The sequence below is a fragment of the Narcine bancroftii genome, unplaced genomic scaffold (assembly GCF_036971445.1).
Source record: "Narcine bancroftii isolate sNarBan1 unplaced genomic scaffold, sNarBan1.hap1 Scaffold_128, whole genome shotgun sequence".
NCBI lineage: Eukaryota > Metazoa > Chordata > Chondrichthyes > Torpediniformes > Narcinidae > Narcine > Narcine bancroftii.
In genome coordinates this window covers 194,859-209,226 of record NW_027211863.1, presented here as the reverse complement: position 1 = coordinate 209,226, position 14,368 = coordinate 194,859, and the positions used below count along the sequence as shown (strand labels likewise).

General features: G+C 52.4%; 1 protein-coding gene across 1 annotated transcript; it reads right to left on the bottom strand.

The window, feature by feature from the left end:
- Nucleotides 1-837: 837 nt before the first annotated feature.
- LOC138750376 (uncharacterized) lies at nt 838-5,608 on the bottom strand. The gene is made up of 2 exons (XM_069912447.1): nt 3,806-5,608; nt 838-1,297 (listed from the first exon to the last, which is right to left on the bottom strand). The coding sequence occupies exons 1-2, from the start codon at nt 4,521-4,523 to the stop codon at nt 1,191-1,193; spliced, it is 825 nt and encodes a 274-aa protein (XP_069768548.1). The 5' UTR covers nt 4,524-5,608; the 3' UTR covers nt 838-1,190.
- Nucleotides 5,609-14,368: the final 8,760 nt, after the last annotated feature.

Genomic DNA, 14,368 nt, shown 5'->3' with positions numbered 1-14,368 from the left:
GTTTCTAGGTAGAGTTCACACCATTCTCAGGAAGGAGGATGAGCAGACAGATGTCATGGTCCAAGGGTAGGAAAGGTGATGAGATCCTGCCAGGAGAGACGAGGGAGTTAAGTGCGAAGGTGAAGGGCACAACCAAGGGGTCTCTCTCTCTCTGTCTGTGTGTGTGTGTGTGTCACTACGACTGTGTGTGACTCTCTCTGTCTGTGTGTCTCTCTGTCTGTGTGTCTCTCTGTCTGTGTGTCTCTCTGTCTGTGTCTCTCTCTCTGTCTGTGTCTCTCTCTCTGTCTGTGTCTCTCTCTCTTTCTGTGTCTCTCTCTGTCTGTGTCTCTCTGTCTGTGTGTGTCTGTCTGTGTGTGTCTGTCTGTGTGTGTCTGTCTGTGTGTGTCTGTCTGTGTGTGTCTCTCTGTCTCTCTCGCTGTCAGTGTCTCTCTCTCTGTCTCTGTCTGTGTGTGTTTCTGTGTGTGTGTGTCTGTGTATCTGTCTCTCTGTGTCTGTGTGTGTGTCTGTCTGTCTGGGTATGTGTGTGTCTCTCTCGGTGTCTCTCTGTCTGTTTGTGTGTGTGTCTCTCTCTGTGTCTCTGTGTGTGTCACTGTCTGTGTGTCTCTCTCCCTCTGTCTAAATGAGTGTCTCTGTGTCTGTATGTGTGTGTGTCTCTCTCTCTGTCTGTGTATCTGTGTGTGTCTCTGTATCTGCGTGTCTCTGTGTCTGTGTGTGTCTCTGTCTCTCTGTGTGTCTCTCTGTGTGTCTGTCTCTGTCTGTGTGTGTGTCTGTCTCTCTGTCGTGTGTGTATCTCTCTGTCTCTATGTGTGTCTCTCTGTCTCTGTGTGTGTGTCTCTCTCTCTCCGTCTGTGTGTGTCTCTCTCCGTCTATGTGTGTCTATCTGTCTGTCTGTGTCTCTGTCTGTGTGTGTCTGTCTGTCTCTCTGTCAGTGTCTCTCTCTCCGTCTGTGTGTGTCTCTCTCCGTCTGTGTGTGTCTATCTGTCTGTGTGTGTCTCTGTCTGTGTGTGTCTGTCTGTCTCTCTGTCTCGCTGTCAGTGTCTCTCTCTCTGTCTGTGTGTGTTTCTGTGTGTGTCTCTCTGTGTGCATGTGTGTCCGTGTGTGTGTGTATCTGTCTCTCTGTGTCTGTGTGTGTGTGTCTGTCTGGGTATGTGTGTGTCTCTCTCTCAGTGTCTCTAATATGTGCTTATTCATTACCCACCATTGTCCATCCCTACTGATGGTGCAGGCTTTGTTCCCCAAGGCGTCCGTATTGGCTGTCCATAGACCATCTCTGCCCCAACGCATTCCTCGGTGTCACCTACGTTAAAATCAAGATGGCATCAGCACCTTTTTGGGCACTTTTAGCCGTGTTTCCTCAGTTGTTCTGGCCAGTTTTGTGTTTCGTTCACATATTCCTGCTGCCTGGAGTTAATGGCACTCGTGGAAGATTGCCAGTTCCTGAAACAATTCTTCATTTATCTTATTTGTAACATTTTTACATTTAATTTAACATATGCATTAAAAAACTTAAATTTCTTCTTTGAAAATAAGATAAAATTAATGCATAGTGATTTAAAAAGTAACCCCTCCCACAGCTGCCCAATAGAAAACAATAAAGAGAGAAAACATCTAGATAGTATTTATAAAAATTGAGCAAAACTCTCAAATAAAATCTTGCTTTTCTTGGTTAATAGGAGTCAGAAAGTTCGTGTTGGGTGATTAAAACTTAATTCCTACAATTAGTAAATACACATCCCAAATCTTCAAAAGAGAAATTCAAATTTGTTCCGTGAATTCGATGTAATTATTTCAAGTGGGATACAACGGGCTATTTCAGTGTGGCCATCGACCCATTCCCAAATACGCATCGGACTTCCAAGTTACTGCCACACATTTTACCCCTATAACAATTACAGCACAGAAACAGGTCATTTGGCCCTTCTTGTCTGCACTGAACTAAATACTCTCCTCTCGTACCACCTCTCTGCATTCCCCTCCCCTCCAATTTTCCCTGAAATGACAAAATGGACCCAGCCGCCACTATTTCTCCCGGAAGCTCACTCCACTGAACCACCACTCTGAGTCAAGAAGATCCCCCTCATGTTACTTCCAAACTTTTGCCTCTTAACTCAATACCTCCTGTTTCAATCTCTGCTCCCCGCAATGAAAAAAGTCTCTCCACATCAATTCGTTCTATCCTCCTAGTAATTTTAAAGACCTCAATCAAATCCCCTCTCAACCATCTACAATCCAAAGAATAAAGACATCATTTGCTCAATCTTTCTTTGTAATCTAGTTGCTGATATCCAGGTAACATTGACGTAAATCTTCTCTGCACCCTCTCGACTTTGATAGCTTTCCTCTCATCTGGTGACCAGAACTGCACACAGTACTCTCAACAGGGCCTCACCAATACCTTGTCTAGTCTCAACCTCACTGCCCGACTCCAGTATTCTATGCTATGGTTGATTAAGGCCTGCTATTTGAACAGATACTATTCGAGGTACTCTCTGATTACCCTCCAATAATTAACCTATCACTGTCAGGCTCACCTGGTTGGCTTTTGAAGCCGTTTTTAAACAAAGGAACATTAGATTACATCCATTCCTCTGGCACCTCACCCGTGGATAAACAGGTTTTAAATATTTCTGTCAGAGCCCTTGCAATTTCTACTCTTCTTTCCCTCAAGGCCAAGGGAATATCATGTCAGACCTCCATCCACCAACAGACAAAAATCAGCCATCACAAGGTGAAGGCAGGACAGTAGTCCCACCTCTCCAGCACGAGTCACCCCAGGATCAAATCAGCACTGACTGCAAGAAGTTTCTACATCCTCTCGGTGTCTGTGTGGATTTCCTCCCACACTCCACAGCTCAAGGGGGCCGTAAGTTCATTGGCGATTTGGGAAGCTCAAGGCCATGGGGTGGAAGTGCACATTCTGGTCCTGGGGCCATCAATTCAATTCAACAGCACAGATGAACCTTTGGGCACGACCTGATCTTTTTCTGGTTTCAAACTCATTATTTTTGAAAATTGTATGTGCACCTCTAATGCAACACGACTGCTGCAAAACAGGCTTCATGATACATATCCATGACAAGAACTCGGGAGAATCAGATTTGGTTACTAGACTTTTGAACAGAACAGTATCTGGACATTTTATCCCTAAACTGAAACTTTATAGACATACAGAACAAAAAGAGGGCAAAACAAGCTTGTGTCTCACCAATACCACAATTCACGGACACTTTTTAAGTTCTCAAGGGTGGCAGAAAACACAAAGAACAGACAAACTCCTTCCACATTGTCACTTTGAGAGCTTTGGACTCACCATGCTATAAATATTGCCAAGCCATCACTCCAAATCAATGACCAAAAGTACTGGCTGAGGGATAGATTTGAGACATTTTAACTGCTATGTAGCAATCAGGCACAAGGAAAATTGCTGCTTCCATTGTAAAGTATTTAAGAATCTCAGACCACAAACAACCTTCACCCCAAAAAACAAGCAATTCTCCACAATAAAACTAGGTTTCCTACCTGTCTGCAAGTATCTGCTCTCTTGAGTCTGAATGGCACAACTGGGGAAACCGTTTCAAACCCATGACCTGAAACAGCATATTCTCTTCCCCTAATTGGAGCTGTCTTGCAATTGGCCACCACTGCCCGAGCAAGAATGAACTGGGAGATCTCACACTTGCTCCTTCACAGGTGAGACCTCCCTGTGCATTGGAGCTCCATATTATCCATCTTGCTCTATTTTGTTAACCTTAATCAAGTCTCCTCTCATTCTCCAACACTCCCATGAAAAATAAAAATCATGTACCCTGTAGTTCGCGAGTCCGGACACCAGGTGGTGGTATTATACCTAGATCTCTCTCTCTCCCTTGCTTCATGCATGCAGTACTCAGTGTGAACAGGCGGTGGCAGCACTTTACAGCCCTTGCAATCTGCAGCTTGGACAGTAATGGTTGGTTTGCACCAAGATTGAAGATTTGGAGATTTCCCATTGATTGGCAGAGAACATACTCGACATCACATCCAACCCTGAGATTCCCTTTTTTCTGTGGACACGGCCGAATTACCACGAATGGGTCGTGCAAAAATAAACGGTTCAGTGGAAACCTGGAAAGATAAAAGAATTGAAAACAAAGAAAATCAATAAAGTGCTGCAAGGGTCCTGAAATGAGTTCCTGATTGAGTTTGTTGTTGAGGAGTCTGAAGGTGGAGGGAGAGCAGCTGTTCCTGAACCTGGGGGTCTGAGTCTTGAGGCACCGAGAATTCTTTCCTGATGGCAGCAGTGAGAAGAGAAAGAGAGAGTGTGGATCTTTGGTGATTGCTGATGTTTTCTGACAGCACCATTCCCTGTCGATAAACTCAATAGTGGGGAGAGTTTTGTCTGTGATGTCCTGGGCTGTGTCCACGACCTTTTGGAGGGCTTTATTCTCAGGGGTATTGGTGTCCCCATACCAGACCATGATGCAGCCAGTCAGCACACTTTCCACCACATCTCTGTCAAAATTTGCCAGGGTTTCTGGTGTCATCCCAAACCTCCACAAACCCCTGAGGAATTAGAGGCGCTGACATGCTTTCTTCACGAGGACATTGGTGTTGGGTCCAGGAAGAATTTTTGAGATGGTGACTCCCAAGAACCTAAATTCGCTCACCCTCTCCACCCCTGATCCCCCAATCATCACTGGATTTTAAACCTCTGGCTTTCCATTCCTGAACTCAACAATCAACTCCTTGGTTTTGGTGACATTGAGTGCGAGGTTGTTGTTGATGCACCATTCAGCTCGGTTTTCAAACTCCCTCCTGCATGTGGACTCATCCCCTTCCTTTATACAACCCACGTCCGTGGTATCGTCATCAAATTTGGAGGGGATATTGTTGATGTACCGAGCCACACAGTCGTGGGTGTAAAGTGAGTAGAGTGGGGGCTAAGAACACAGCCCTGTGGTGCTCTGGTACTGATGGAGATCGTGGAGGGGATATTCTTACCAACCTTCACTGATTGTGGTCTGGAGGTGTTAACTCCCAGGTCTTGGAGTTTGCTGGTCAGTTTGGAGGGGATGATGGTGTTAAATGCCGAGCTGTAGTTGATAAAGAGCATCTTTACTGTTCAGGTGCTCCAGGGATTGGTGTAGGGCCAGTAAGACAACATCTGCTGTTATTATGAGAGGCGAACTGGAATGGATCCACATCACCACTCAGACAGGAGCCTTTCCAAACACTTCTTCACTGTTAATGCAAGTGCAACTGGTCGATAGTCATTCAGGCAGGTGATTACACTCTTCTTGGGCTCCGGTGTGATTGACACCTGTTGGAAACAGATGGGGACCAGTCAGGATGCTTTCCTTGGATACCAGATGGCAGTTTGGCAGGGGGACGGGAACCACAATATGAGAGCAGAAGTTCAAAAGCATGAGGGGACATGTTCTGAGTTTGTCAAAAAAAAAGACAGGCAGAGGAAAAAAACAGATGGAGTCAGTCAGAGGGTTTGAAATGTCTATTTCAATGCAAGGAATAAAGGGGATGAACTTTGAGCATGGATCAGTATGTACAACTATGATGTTGTGACTGTTACAGAGTCTTGGTTGGAGGAAGGGCAGGATTTGCTGATGCAGGTCCTAGGGTTTGGGTTTAAAAGGAATAGAATGAGGGGTAGTGGGGTGGGGGGCGAATAATGTTACTGGTCAGGGATAGTATCCCAGCTATAGAAAGGGAGGAAATTGCAGAGGGGGTGTCCACTGAGACAGTGAGGATATTTAAAAGATATGGATAGAAGAAGAGTAGTAGCCTGTATTGTCATTTAAAACCAGGACACAGTTTAAAAATGAAATGACAGCCTCCAGAAACTACAATGCTAACCAGCAAACTGTGATTCCACATCAGGCAACACAAGATGCCATTTCAACTCCAGATAAAAGATCAAAACTACACAAGACTAAAATGCACCTATATAACGAGAAGAAAAAAGTCCCAACAATGGCACAGACTCGGGAACCTCCAGGCCAGGTTCACTCCAGTCACCGGGACATCTCCTCTGCAGATCAGACAGCCAGGCATACACCATTCACTCCAGGCGTCCAGATGCAGATCTGCCACAGCAGGTGGGGAAACAGAGGAGGAGAAAGCAAAGTAGGGAAACAGAGGGATGGAAATATCGAAGTGGAAACGGAGGGGGTGAAACGGAGGGAGACAAACAGAGGCGGGGAAACGGAGGCGGCAAAACAGGAAGGGAAACAGAGGCGTTGGAACAGATGGTTGGAATAAGAATAGAGGAAAGAGTGGTGGAGAAATCAAGGTAGGGAAAGAGAGACGGGGAATGAGAGACGGGGAATCAGAGGCGGGGATTCAGAGGGGGGAAAAGAGAGGCGGGGAAAGAGAGGCGGGGAAAGAGCCAGGGACTCTGAAGCAGGGAATCAAAGACGGGGAATCAGATTCGGGGAATCAGAGGTGGGGAATCAGAGGACGGAAAAGAGATGTGGGGAATGAGAGGCAGAGAAGGAGGTGCGGAAAAAACGCAGGGAAATAGAGGCAGGGTATCAGACGTGGGGAATCAGAGGCAGGAAATTAGAGGCGGGGAATCAGAGGGGGGAACAGAGATGTGGGGAAAGAGAGGCAGAGAAAGAGGCACGGAAATAGATGGAGGGAAAGAGAGGTGGTTAATCAGAGGTGGGGAATCAGACACGGGAAAACATAGGCGGGAAATCAGAGGCGGGGAATCAGAGGCGGGGAATCAGAGTCATGGTATCAGAGGCGGGGAATCTGAGGCGGGGAATCAGAGGCGGGAAAAGAGATGTGGGAAAAGAGAGGCAGAGAAGGAGGCACAAAAATAGTGGCAGGGAAAGAGAGGCGGTGAATCAGGGGTGGGGAATCAGAGGCGGGGACACAGAGGCGGGGAATCAGAGGCGGAGAAACGGAGGTGGAGAATCAGAGGGCGGAAAAGAGATGTGGGGAAAGAGAGGCAGGGAAAGAGGCACGAAAATAGTGGCAGGGAAAGAGAGGCGGGGTATCAGAGGTGGGGAATCAGAGGATGGGAATCAGAGTCGTGGTATCAGAGGCAGGGTATCAGAGACGGGGTATCAGAGGCAGAGGAACGGAGGCGTGGAATCAGAGGTGGGGAATCAGAGGGGGGAAAAGAGATGTGGGGAAAGAGAGGCCAGGAAAGAGGCACGGAAAGAGAGGCGGGGAAAGAGGCCAGGAAAGAGAGGCGGGAAATGAGAGGTGGCAAATCAGAGGAGGGGAATCAGAGGCGGGGAATCAGAGGCGGGGATTCAGAGGCGGGGATTCAGAGGCGGGGAATCAGAGGAGGGGAATCAGAGGAGGGGAATCAGAGGCGGGGAATCAGAGGCGGGGAATCAGAGGCGGGGATTCAGAGGCGGGGATTCAGAGGGGGGGAATCATAGGCGGGGATTCAGAGGCGGGGAATCAGAGGCGGGGAATCAGAGGCGGGAAATCAGAGGCGGGCAATCAGAGGCGGGGAATCAGAGGCGGGGAAGCAGAGGCGGGGAAGCAGAGGCGGGGAAGCAGAGGCGGGGAAGCAGAGGCGGGGAATCAGAGTCGGGGAATCAGAGGCGGGGAATTTGAGGTGGGGATTCTGAGGTGGGAAATCAGAGGCTGAGATTGAAAGGGGGAGAATCAGAAGGGGGAAAAGAAATGTGGGGAAAGAGAGGCATGGAAAGAGCCAGGGACTCTGAAGCAGGGAATCGGAGGCAGGGAAACAGAGTCGGAGAAACGGAGGCGGGGAATCAGAAGCGGGGAATCAGAGGGTGGAAAAGAGATGTGGGGAAAGAGAGGCAGGGAAAGAGGCGCGGAAATAGACGCAGGGAAAGAGAGGCGGAGTATCAGATGTGGGGAATTCAAGGCGGGGAATCAGAGGCGGGGAAAGAGATGTGGGGAAACAGAGGCAGGGAAAGAGGCAAGGAAATAGAGGTGGGGAATCAGAGGCAGGGAATCAGAGGCGGGGAATCAGAGGCGGGGAATCAGAGGCGGGGAATCAGAGGGGGGAATAGAGATGTGGGAAAAGAGAGGCGGCGAAAGGGAGGCGGGGAAAGAGTCAGAGACTCTGAAGCAGGGAATCGGAGGCAGGGAATCGGAGGCAGGAAAACAGAGGAAGGGAATCAGAGTCGGAGAAATGGAGGCGGCGAATCAGAAGCGAGGAATCAGAAGCGGGGAATCAGAGTCATGGAATCAGAGGCGGGGAATCAGAGGGCAGAAAAGAGATGTGGGGAAAGAGAGGCAGAGAAGGAGGCACGAAAATAGTGGCAGGGAAAGAGAGGCAGGGAATCAGAGGCGGGGAATCAGAGGCGGGGAATCAGAGGCGGGGAAGCAGAGGCGGGGAAGCAGAGGCGGGGAAGCAGAGGCGGGGAAGCAGAGGCGGGGAAGCAGAGGCGGGGAAGCAGAGGCGGGGAAGCAGAGGCGGGGAAGCAGAGGCGGGGAAGCAGAGGCGGGGAAGCAGAGGCGGGGAATCAGAGGCAGGGAATCAGAGGCGGGGAATTTGAGGTGGGGATTCTGAGGTGGGAAATCAGAGGCTGAGATTGAAAGGGGGAGAATCAGAAGGGGGAAAAGAAATGTGGGGAAAGAGAGGCATGGAAAGAGCCAGGGACTCTGAAGCAGGGAATCGGAGGCAGGGAAACAGAGTCGGAGAAACGGAGGCGGGGAATCAGAAGCGGGGAATCAGAGGGTGGAAAAGAGATGTGGGGAAAGAGGCGCGGAAATAGACGCAGGGAAAGAGAGGCGGAGTATCAGATGTGGGGAATTCAAGGCGGGGAATCAGAGGCGTGGAATCAGAGGGGGGAATAGAGATGTGGGAAAAGAGAGGCGGCGAAAGAGGCACGAAAATAGTGGCAGGGAAAGAGAGGCGGGGAATCAGAGGCGGGGAACCACAGGCGGGGAATCAGAGGCTGAAATTAAAAGGGGGTGAATCAGAGGGGGGTAAAGAGATGTGGGGAAAGAAGGGCAGGGAAAGAGCCAGGGAAAGAGCCAGGGACTCTGAAGCAGGGAATCGGAGGCAGGGAAACAGAGGAAGGGAATCAGAGTGGGAGAAATGGAGGCGGGGAATCAGAGGCGGGGAATCAGAGGCGGGGAACCACAGGCGGGGAATCAGAGGCTGAAATTAAAAGGGGGTGAATCAGAGGGGGGAAAAGAGATGTGGGGAAACAAGGGCAGGGAAAGAGCCAGGGAAAGAGCCAGGGACTCTGAAGCAGGGAATCGGAGGCAGGGAAACAGAGGAAGGGAATCAGAGTGGGAGAAATGGAGGCGGGGAATCAGAGGCGGGGAATCAGAGGCGGGGAAGCAGAGGCGGGGAATCAGAGGCGGGGAATCAGAGGCGGGGAATCAGAGGCGGGGAATCTGAGGTGGGGATTCTGAGGCAGGGAATCTGAGGTGGGGAATCCGAGGCTGAGATTCAAAGGGGGAGAATCAGAAGGGGGAAAAGATATGTAGGGAAAGAGAGGCATGGAAGGAGCCAGGGACTCTGAAGCAGGTAATCGGAGGCAGGTAAACAGCGTCGGAGAACGGAGGCGGGGAATCAGAAGCGGGGAATCAGAGGGCGGAAAATAGATGTGGGGAAAGAGAGGCAGGGAAAGAGGCGCGGAAATAGACGCAGGGAAAGAGAGGCGGGGTATCAGATGTGGGGAATTCAAGGCGGGGAAAGAGATGTGGGGAAAGAGAGGCAGGGAATCAGAGGGGGGGAATCAGAGGCAGGGAATCTGAGGCAGGGAATCTGAGGCGGGGAATCTGAGGCGGGGAATCAGAGGCTGGGAAAGACATGTGGGAAAAGAGAGGCAGAGAAGGAGGCACAAAAATAGTGGCAGGGAAAGAGAGGCGGGGAATCAGGGGCGGGGAATCAGAGGCGGGGAATCAGAGGCGGGGAATCAGAGGCGGGAAATCAGAGGCGGGGAATCAGAGGCGGGGAATCAGAGGCGGGGAAGCAGAGGCGGGGAAGCAGAGGCGGGGAAGCAGAGGCGGGGAAGCAGAGGCGGGGAAGCAGAGGCGGGGAATCAGAGGCGGGGAATTTGAGGTGGGGATTCTGAGGTGGGAAATCAGAGGCTGAGATTGAAAGGGGGAGAATCAGAAGGGGGAAAAGAAATGTGGGGAAAGAGAGGCATGGAAAGAGCCAGGGACTCTGAAGCAGGGAATCGGAGGCAGGGAAACAGAGTCGGAGAAACGGAGGCGGGGAATCAGAAGCGGGGAATCAGAGGGTGGAAAAGAGATGTGGGGAAAGAGAGGCAGGGAAAGAGGCGCGGAAATAGACGCAGGGAAAGAGAGGCGGAGTATCAGATGTGAGGAATTCAAGGCGGGGAATCAGAGGCGGGGAAAGAGATGTGGGGAAAGAGAGGCGGCGAAAGGGAGGCGGGGAAAGAGTCAGAGACTCTGAAACAGGGAATCTGAGTCGGGGAATCAGAGGTGGGGAATCAGAGGCGGGGAATCAGAGGCGGGGAATCAGAGGCGGGGAATCTGAGGCAGGGAATCAGAGGCTGGGAAAGACATGTGGGAAAAGAGAGGCAGAGAAGGAGGCACAAAAATAGTGGCAGGGAAAGAGAGGCGGGGAATCAGGGGCGGGGAATGAGAGGCGGGGAATCAGAGGCGTGGAATCAGGGGCGGGGAATGAGAGGCGGGGAATCAGAGGCGTGGAATCAGAGGTGGGGAATCAGAGGCAGGGAATCTGAGGCGGCGAATCTGAGTCGGGGAATCAGAGTCGGGGAATCAGAGTCGGGGAATCAGTGTCAGGGAATCAGAGGCGGGGAATCAGAGTCGGGGAATCAGAGGCAGGGAATCAGAGGCAGGGAATCAGAGGCGGGGAATCAGAGGCGGGGAATCAGAGGCGGGGAATCAGAGGCGGGGAATCAGAGGCGGGGAATCAGAGGCGGGGATTCAGAGGCGGGGTATCAGAGGCGGGGTATCAGAGGCAGAGGAACGGAGGCGTGGAATCAGAGGTGGGGAATCAGAGGGCGGAAAAGAGATGTGGGAAAAGAGAGGCAGGGAAAGAGGCACAAAAATAGTGGCAGGGAAAGAGAGGCGGGGAATCAGGGGCGGGGAATGAGAGGCGGGGAATCAGATGCGTGGAATCAGAGGCGGGGAATCAGAGGCGGGGAATCAGAGTCATGGTATCAGAGGCGGGGAATCTGAGGCGGGGAATCAGAGGCGGGGAAAGAGATGTGGGAAAAGAGAGGCAGGGAAAGAGGCGCGGAAATAGACGCAGGGAAAGAGAGGCGGGGTATCAGATGTGGGGAATCTGAGGTGGAAAATCTGAGGCGGGGAATCAGAGGCGTGGAATCCGAGGCGGGGCATCAGAGGAAGGAAAAGAGATGTGGGGAAAGAGAGGCCGGGAAAGAGGCACGGAAAGAGAGGCAGGAAATCAGAGGCGGGGAATCAGAGGCGGGGAATCAGAGGCTGAAATTAAAAGAGGGTGAATCAGAGGGGGGAAAAGAGATGTGGGGAAAGAAGGGCAGGGAAAGAGCCAGGGAAAGAGCCAGGGACTCTGAAGCAGGGAATCGGAGGCAGGGAATCGGTGGCAGGGAAACAGAGGAAGGGAATCAGAGTCGGAGAAATGGAGGCGGGGAATCAGAAGCGGGGAATCAGAAGCGGGGAATCAGAGGACGGAAAAGAGATGTGGGGAAAGAGAGGCAGAGAAAGAGAGGCGGGGTATCAGATGTGTGCAATCCGAGGCAAGGAATCAGAGGCGGGGAATCAGAGGCGTGGAATCAGAGGCGGGGAATCAGAGGCGGGGAATCAGAGGCGGGGAATCAGAGGTGGGGAATCAGAGGCGGGGAATCAGAGGCGGGGAATCAGAGGCGGGGAATCAGAGGCGGGGTATCAGAGGCGGGGTATCAGAGGCGGGGAATCAGAGGCGTGGAATCAGAGGCGGGGAATCAGAGGTGGGGAATCAGAGGCGGGGAATCAGAGGTGGGGAATCAGAGGCGGGGAATCAGAGGCGGGGTATCAGAGGCGGGGAATCAGAGGCGGGGTATCAGAGGCAGAGGAACGGAGGCGTGGAATCAGAGGTGGGGAATCAGAGGTGGGGAATCAGAGGGCAGAAAAGAGATGTGGGGAAAGAGAGGCAGAGAAAGAGGCGTGGAAATAGACGCAGTGAAAGAGAGGAGGGGTATCAGATGCGGGGAATCCGAGGCGGGGAATCAGAGGCAGGAAAAGAGATGTGGGGAAAGAGAGGCCGGGAAAGAGGCACGGAAAGAGAGGTGGGAAATCAGAGGTGGGGAATCAGAGGCGGGGAATCAGAGGCGGGGAATCAGAGGAGGTGTATCAGAGGCGGAGAAAAGGCGGCGTGGAATCAGAGGTGGGGAATCAGAGGGCGGAAATGAGATGTGGGAAAAGAGAGGCAGAGAAGGAGGCACGAAAATAGTGGCAGGGAAAGAGAGGCAGGGAATCAGAGGCGGGGAATCAGAGGCGGGGAATCAGAGGCGGGGAATCAGAGGCGGGGAATCAGAGGCGGGGAATCAGAGGCGGGGAATCAGAGGCAGGGAATCAGAGGCGGGGAATCAGACGCGGGGAATCAGAGGCGGGGAATCAGAGGCGGGGAATCAGACGCGGGGAATCAGAGGCGGGGAATCAGAGGCGGAGAATCAGAGGCGGGGAATCAGAGGCGGGGAATCAGAGGCGGAGAATCAGAGGCGGGGAAAGAGATGTGGAGAAAGAGAGGCAGGGAAAGAGGCAAGGAAAGAGAGGCGGGGAAAGAGGCACGGAAAGAGAGGCGGGAAATCAGAGGCGAGGAATCAGAGGCGGGGAAAGAGATGTGGAGAAAGAGAGGCAGGGAAAGAGGCAAGGAAAGAGAGGCGGGGAAAGAGGCACGGAAAGAGAGGCGGGAAATCAGAGGCGAGGAATCAGAGTCGTGGTTTCAGAGTCGTGGTTTCAGAGGCGGGGAAGCAGAGGCGGGGAATCAGAGGCGGGGAATTTGAGGTGGGGATTCTGAGGTGGGAAATCAGAGGCTGAGATTGAAAGGGGGAGAATCAGAAGGGGGAAAAGAAATGTGGGGAAAGAGAGGCATGGAAAGAGCCAGGGACTCTGAAGCAGGGAATCGGAGTCGGGGAATCAGAGTCGGGGAATCAGAGTCGGGGAATCAGAGTCGGGGAATCAGTGTCAGGGAATCAGAGGCGGGGAATCAGAGGCGGGGAACCACAGGCGGGGAATAGAGGCTGAAATTAAAAGGGGGTGAATCAGAGGGGGGAAAAGAGATGTGGGGAAAGAAGGGCAGGGAAAGAGCCAGGGAAAGAGCCAGGGACTCTGAAGCAGGGAATCGGAGGCAGGGAATCGGAGGCAGGAAAACAGAGGAAGGGAATCAGAGTCGGAGAAATGGAGGCGGGGAATCAGAGGCGTGGAATCCGAGGCGGGGAATCAGAGGCAGGAAAAGAGATGTGGGGAAAGAGAGGCCGGGAAAGAGGCACGGAAAGAGAGGCGGGAAATCAGAGGCGAGGAATCAGAGGCGGGGAATCAGAGTCGTGGTTTCAGAGGCGGGGAATCAGAGGCGAGGAATCAGAGGCGGGGAATCAGAGTCATGGTATCAGAGGCGGGGAATCAGAGGCGGGGAATCAGAGGCGGGGAAAGAGATGTGGGAAAAGAGAGGCGGGGAAAGAGGCGCGGAAATAGACGCAGGGAAAGAGAGGCGGGGTATCAGATGTGGGGAATCCGAGGCGGGGAATCAGAGGCGGGGAAAGAGATGTGGGGAAAGAGAGGCAGGGAAAGAGGCGCGGAAATAGACGCAGGGAAAGAGAGGCGAGGTATCAGATGTGGGGAATCTGAGGTGGAAAATCTGAGGCGGGGAATCAGAGGCAGAAAAAGAGATGTGGGGAAAGAGAGGCCGGGAAAGAGGCACGGAAAGAGAGGCAGGAAATCAGAGGCGGTGAATCACAGGCGGGGAATCAGAGGCGGGGAATCAGAGTTGTATTATCTGAGGCGGGGAATCGGAGGCAGGGAATCTGAGGCGGGGAAAGAGATGTGGGAAAAGAGAGGCAGAGAAGGAGGCACGAAAATAGTGGCAGGGAAAGAGAGGCAGGGAATCAGAGGCGGGGAATCAGAGGCGGGGAATCAGAGGCGGGGAATCAGAGGCGGGGAATCAGAGGCGGGGAAGCAGAGGCGGGGAAGCAGAGGCGGGGAAGCAGAGGCGGGGAAGCAGAGGCGGGGAAGCAGAGGCGGGGAAGCAGAGGCGGGGAAGCAGAGGCGGGGAATTTGAGGTGGGGATTCTGAGGTGGGAAATCAGAGGCTGAGATTGAAAGGGGGAGAATCAGAAGGGGGAAAAGAAATGTGGGGAAAGAGAGGCATGGAAAGAGCCAGGGACTCTGAAGCAGGGAATCGGAGGCAGGGAAACAGAGTCGGAGAAACGGAGGCGGGGAATCAGAAGCGGGGAATCAGAGGGTGGAAAAGAGATGTG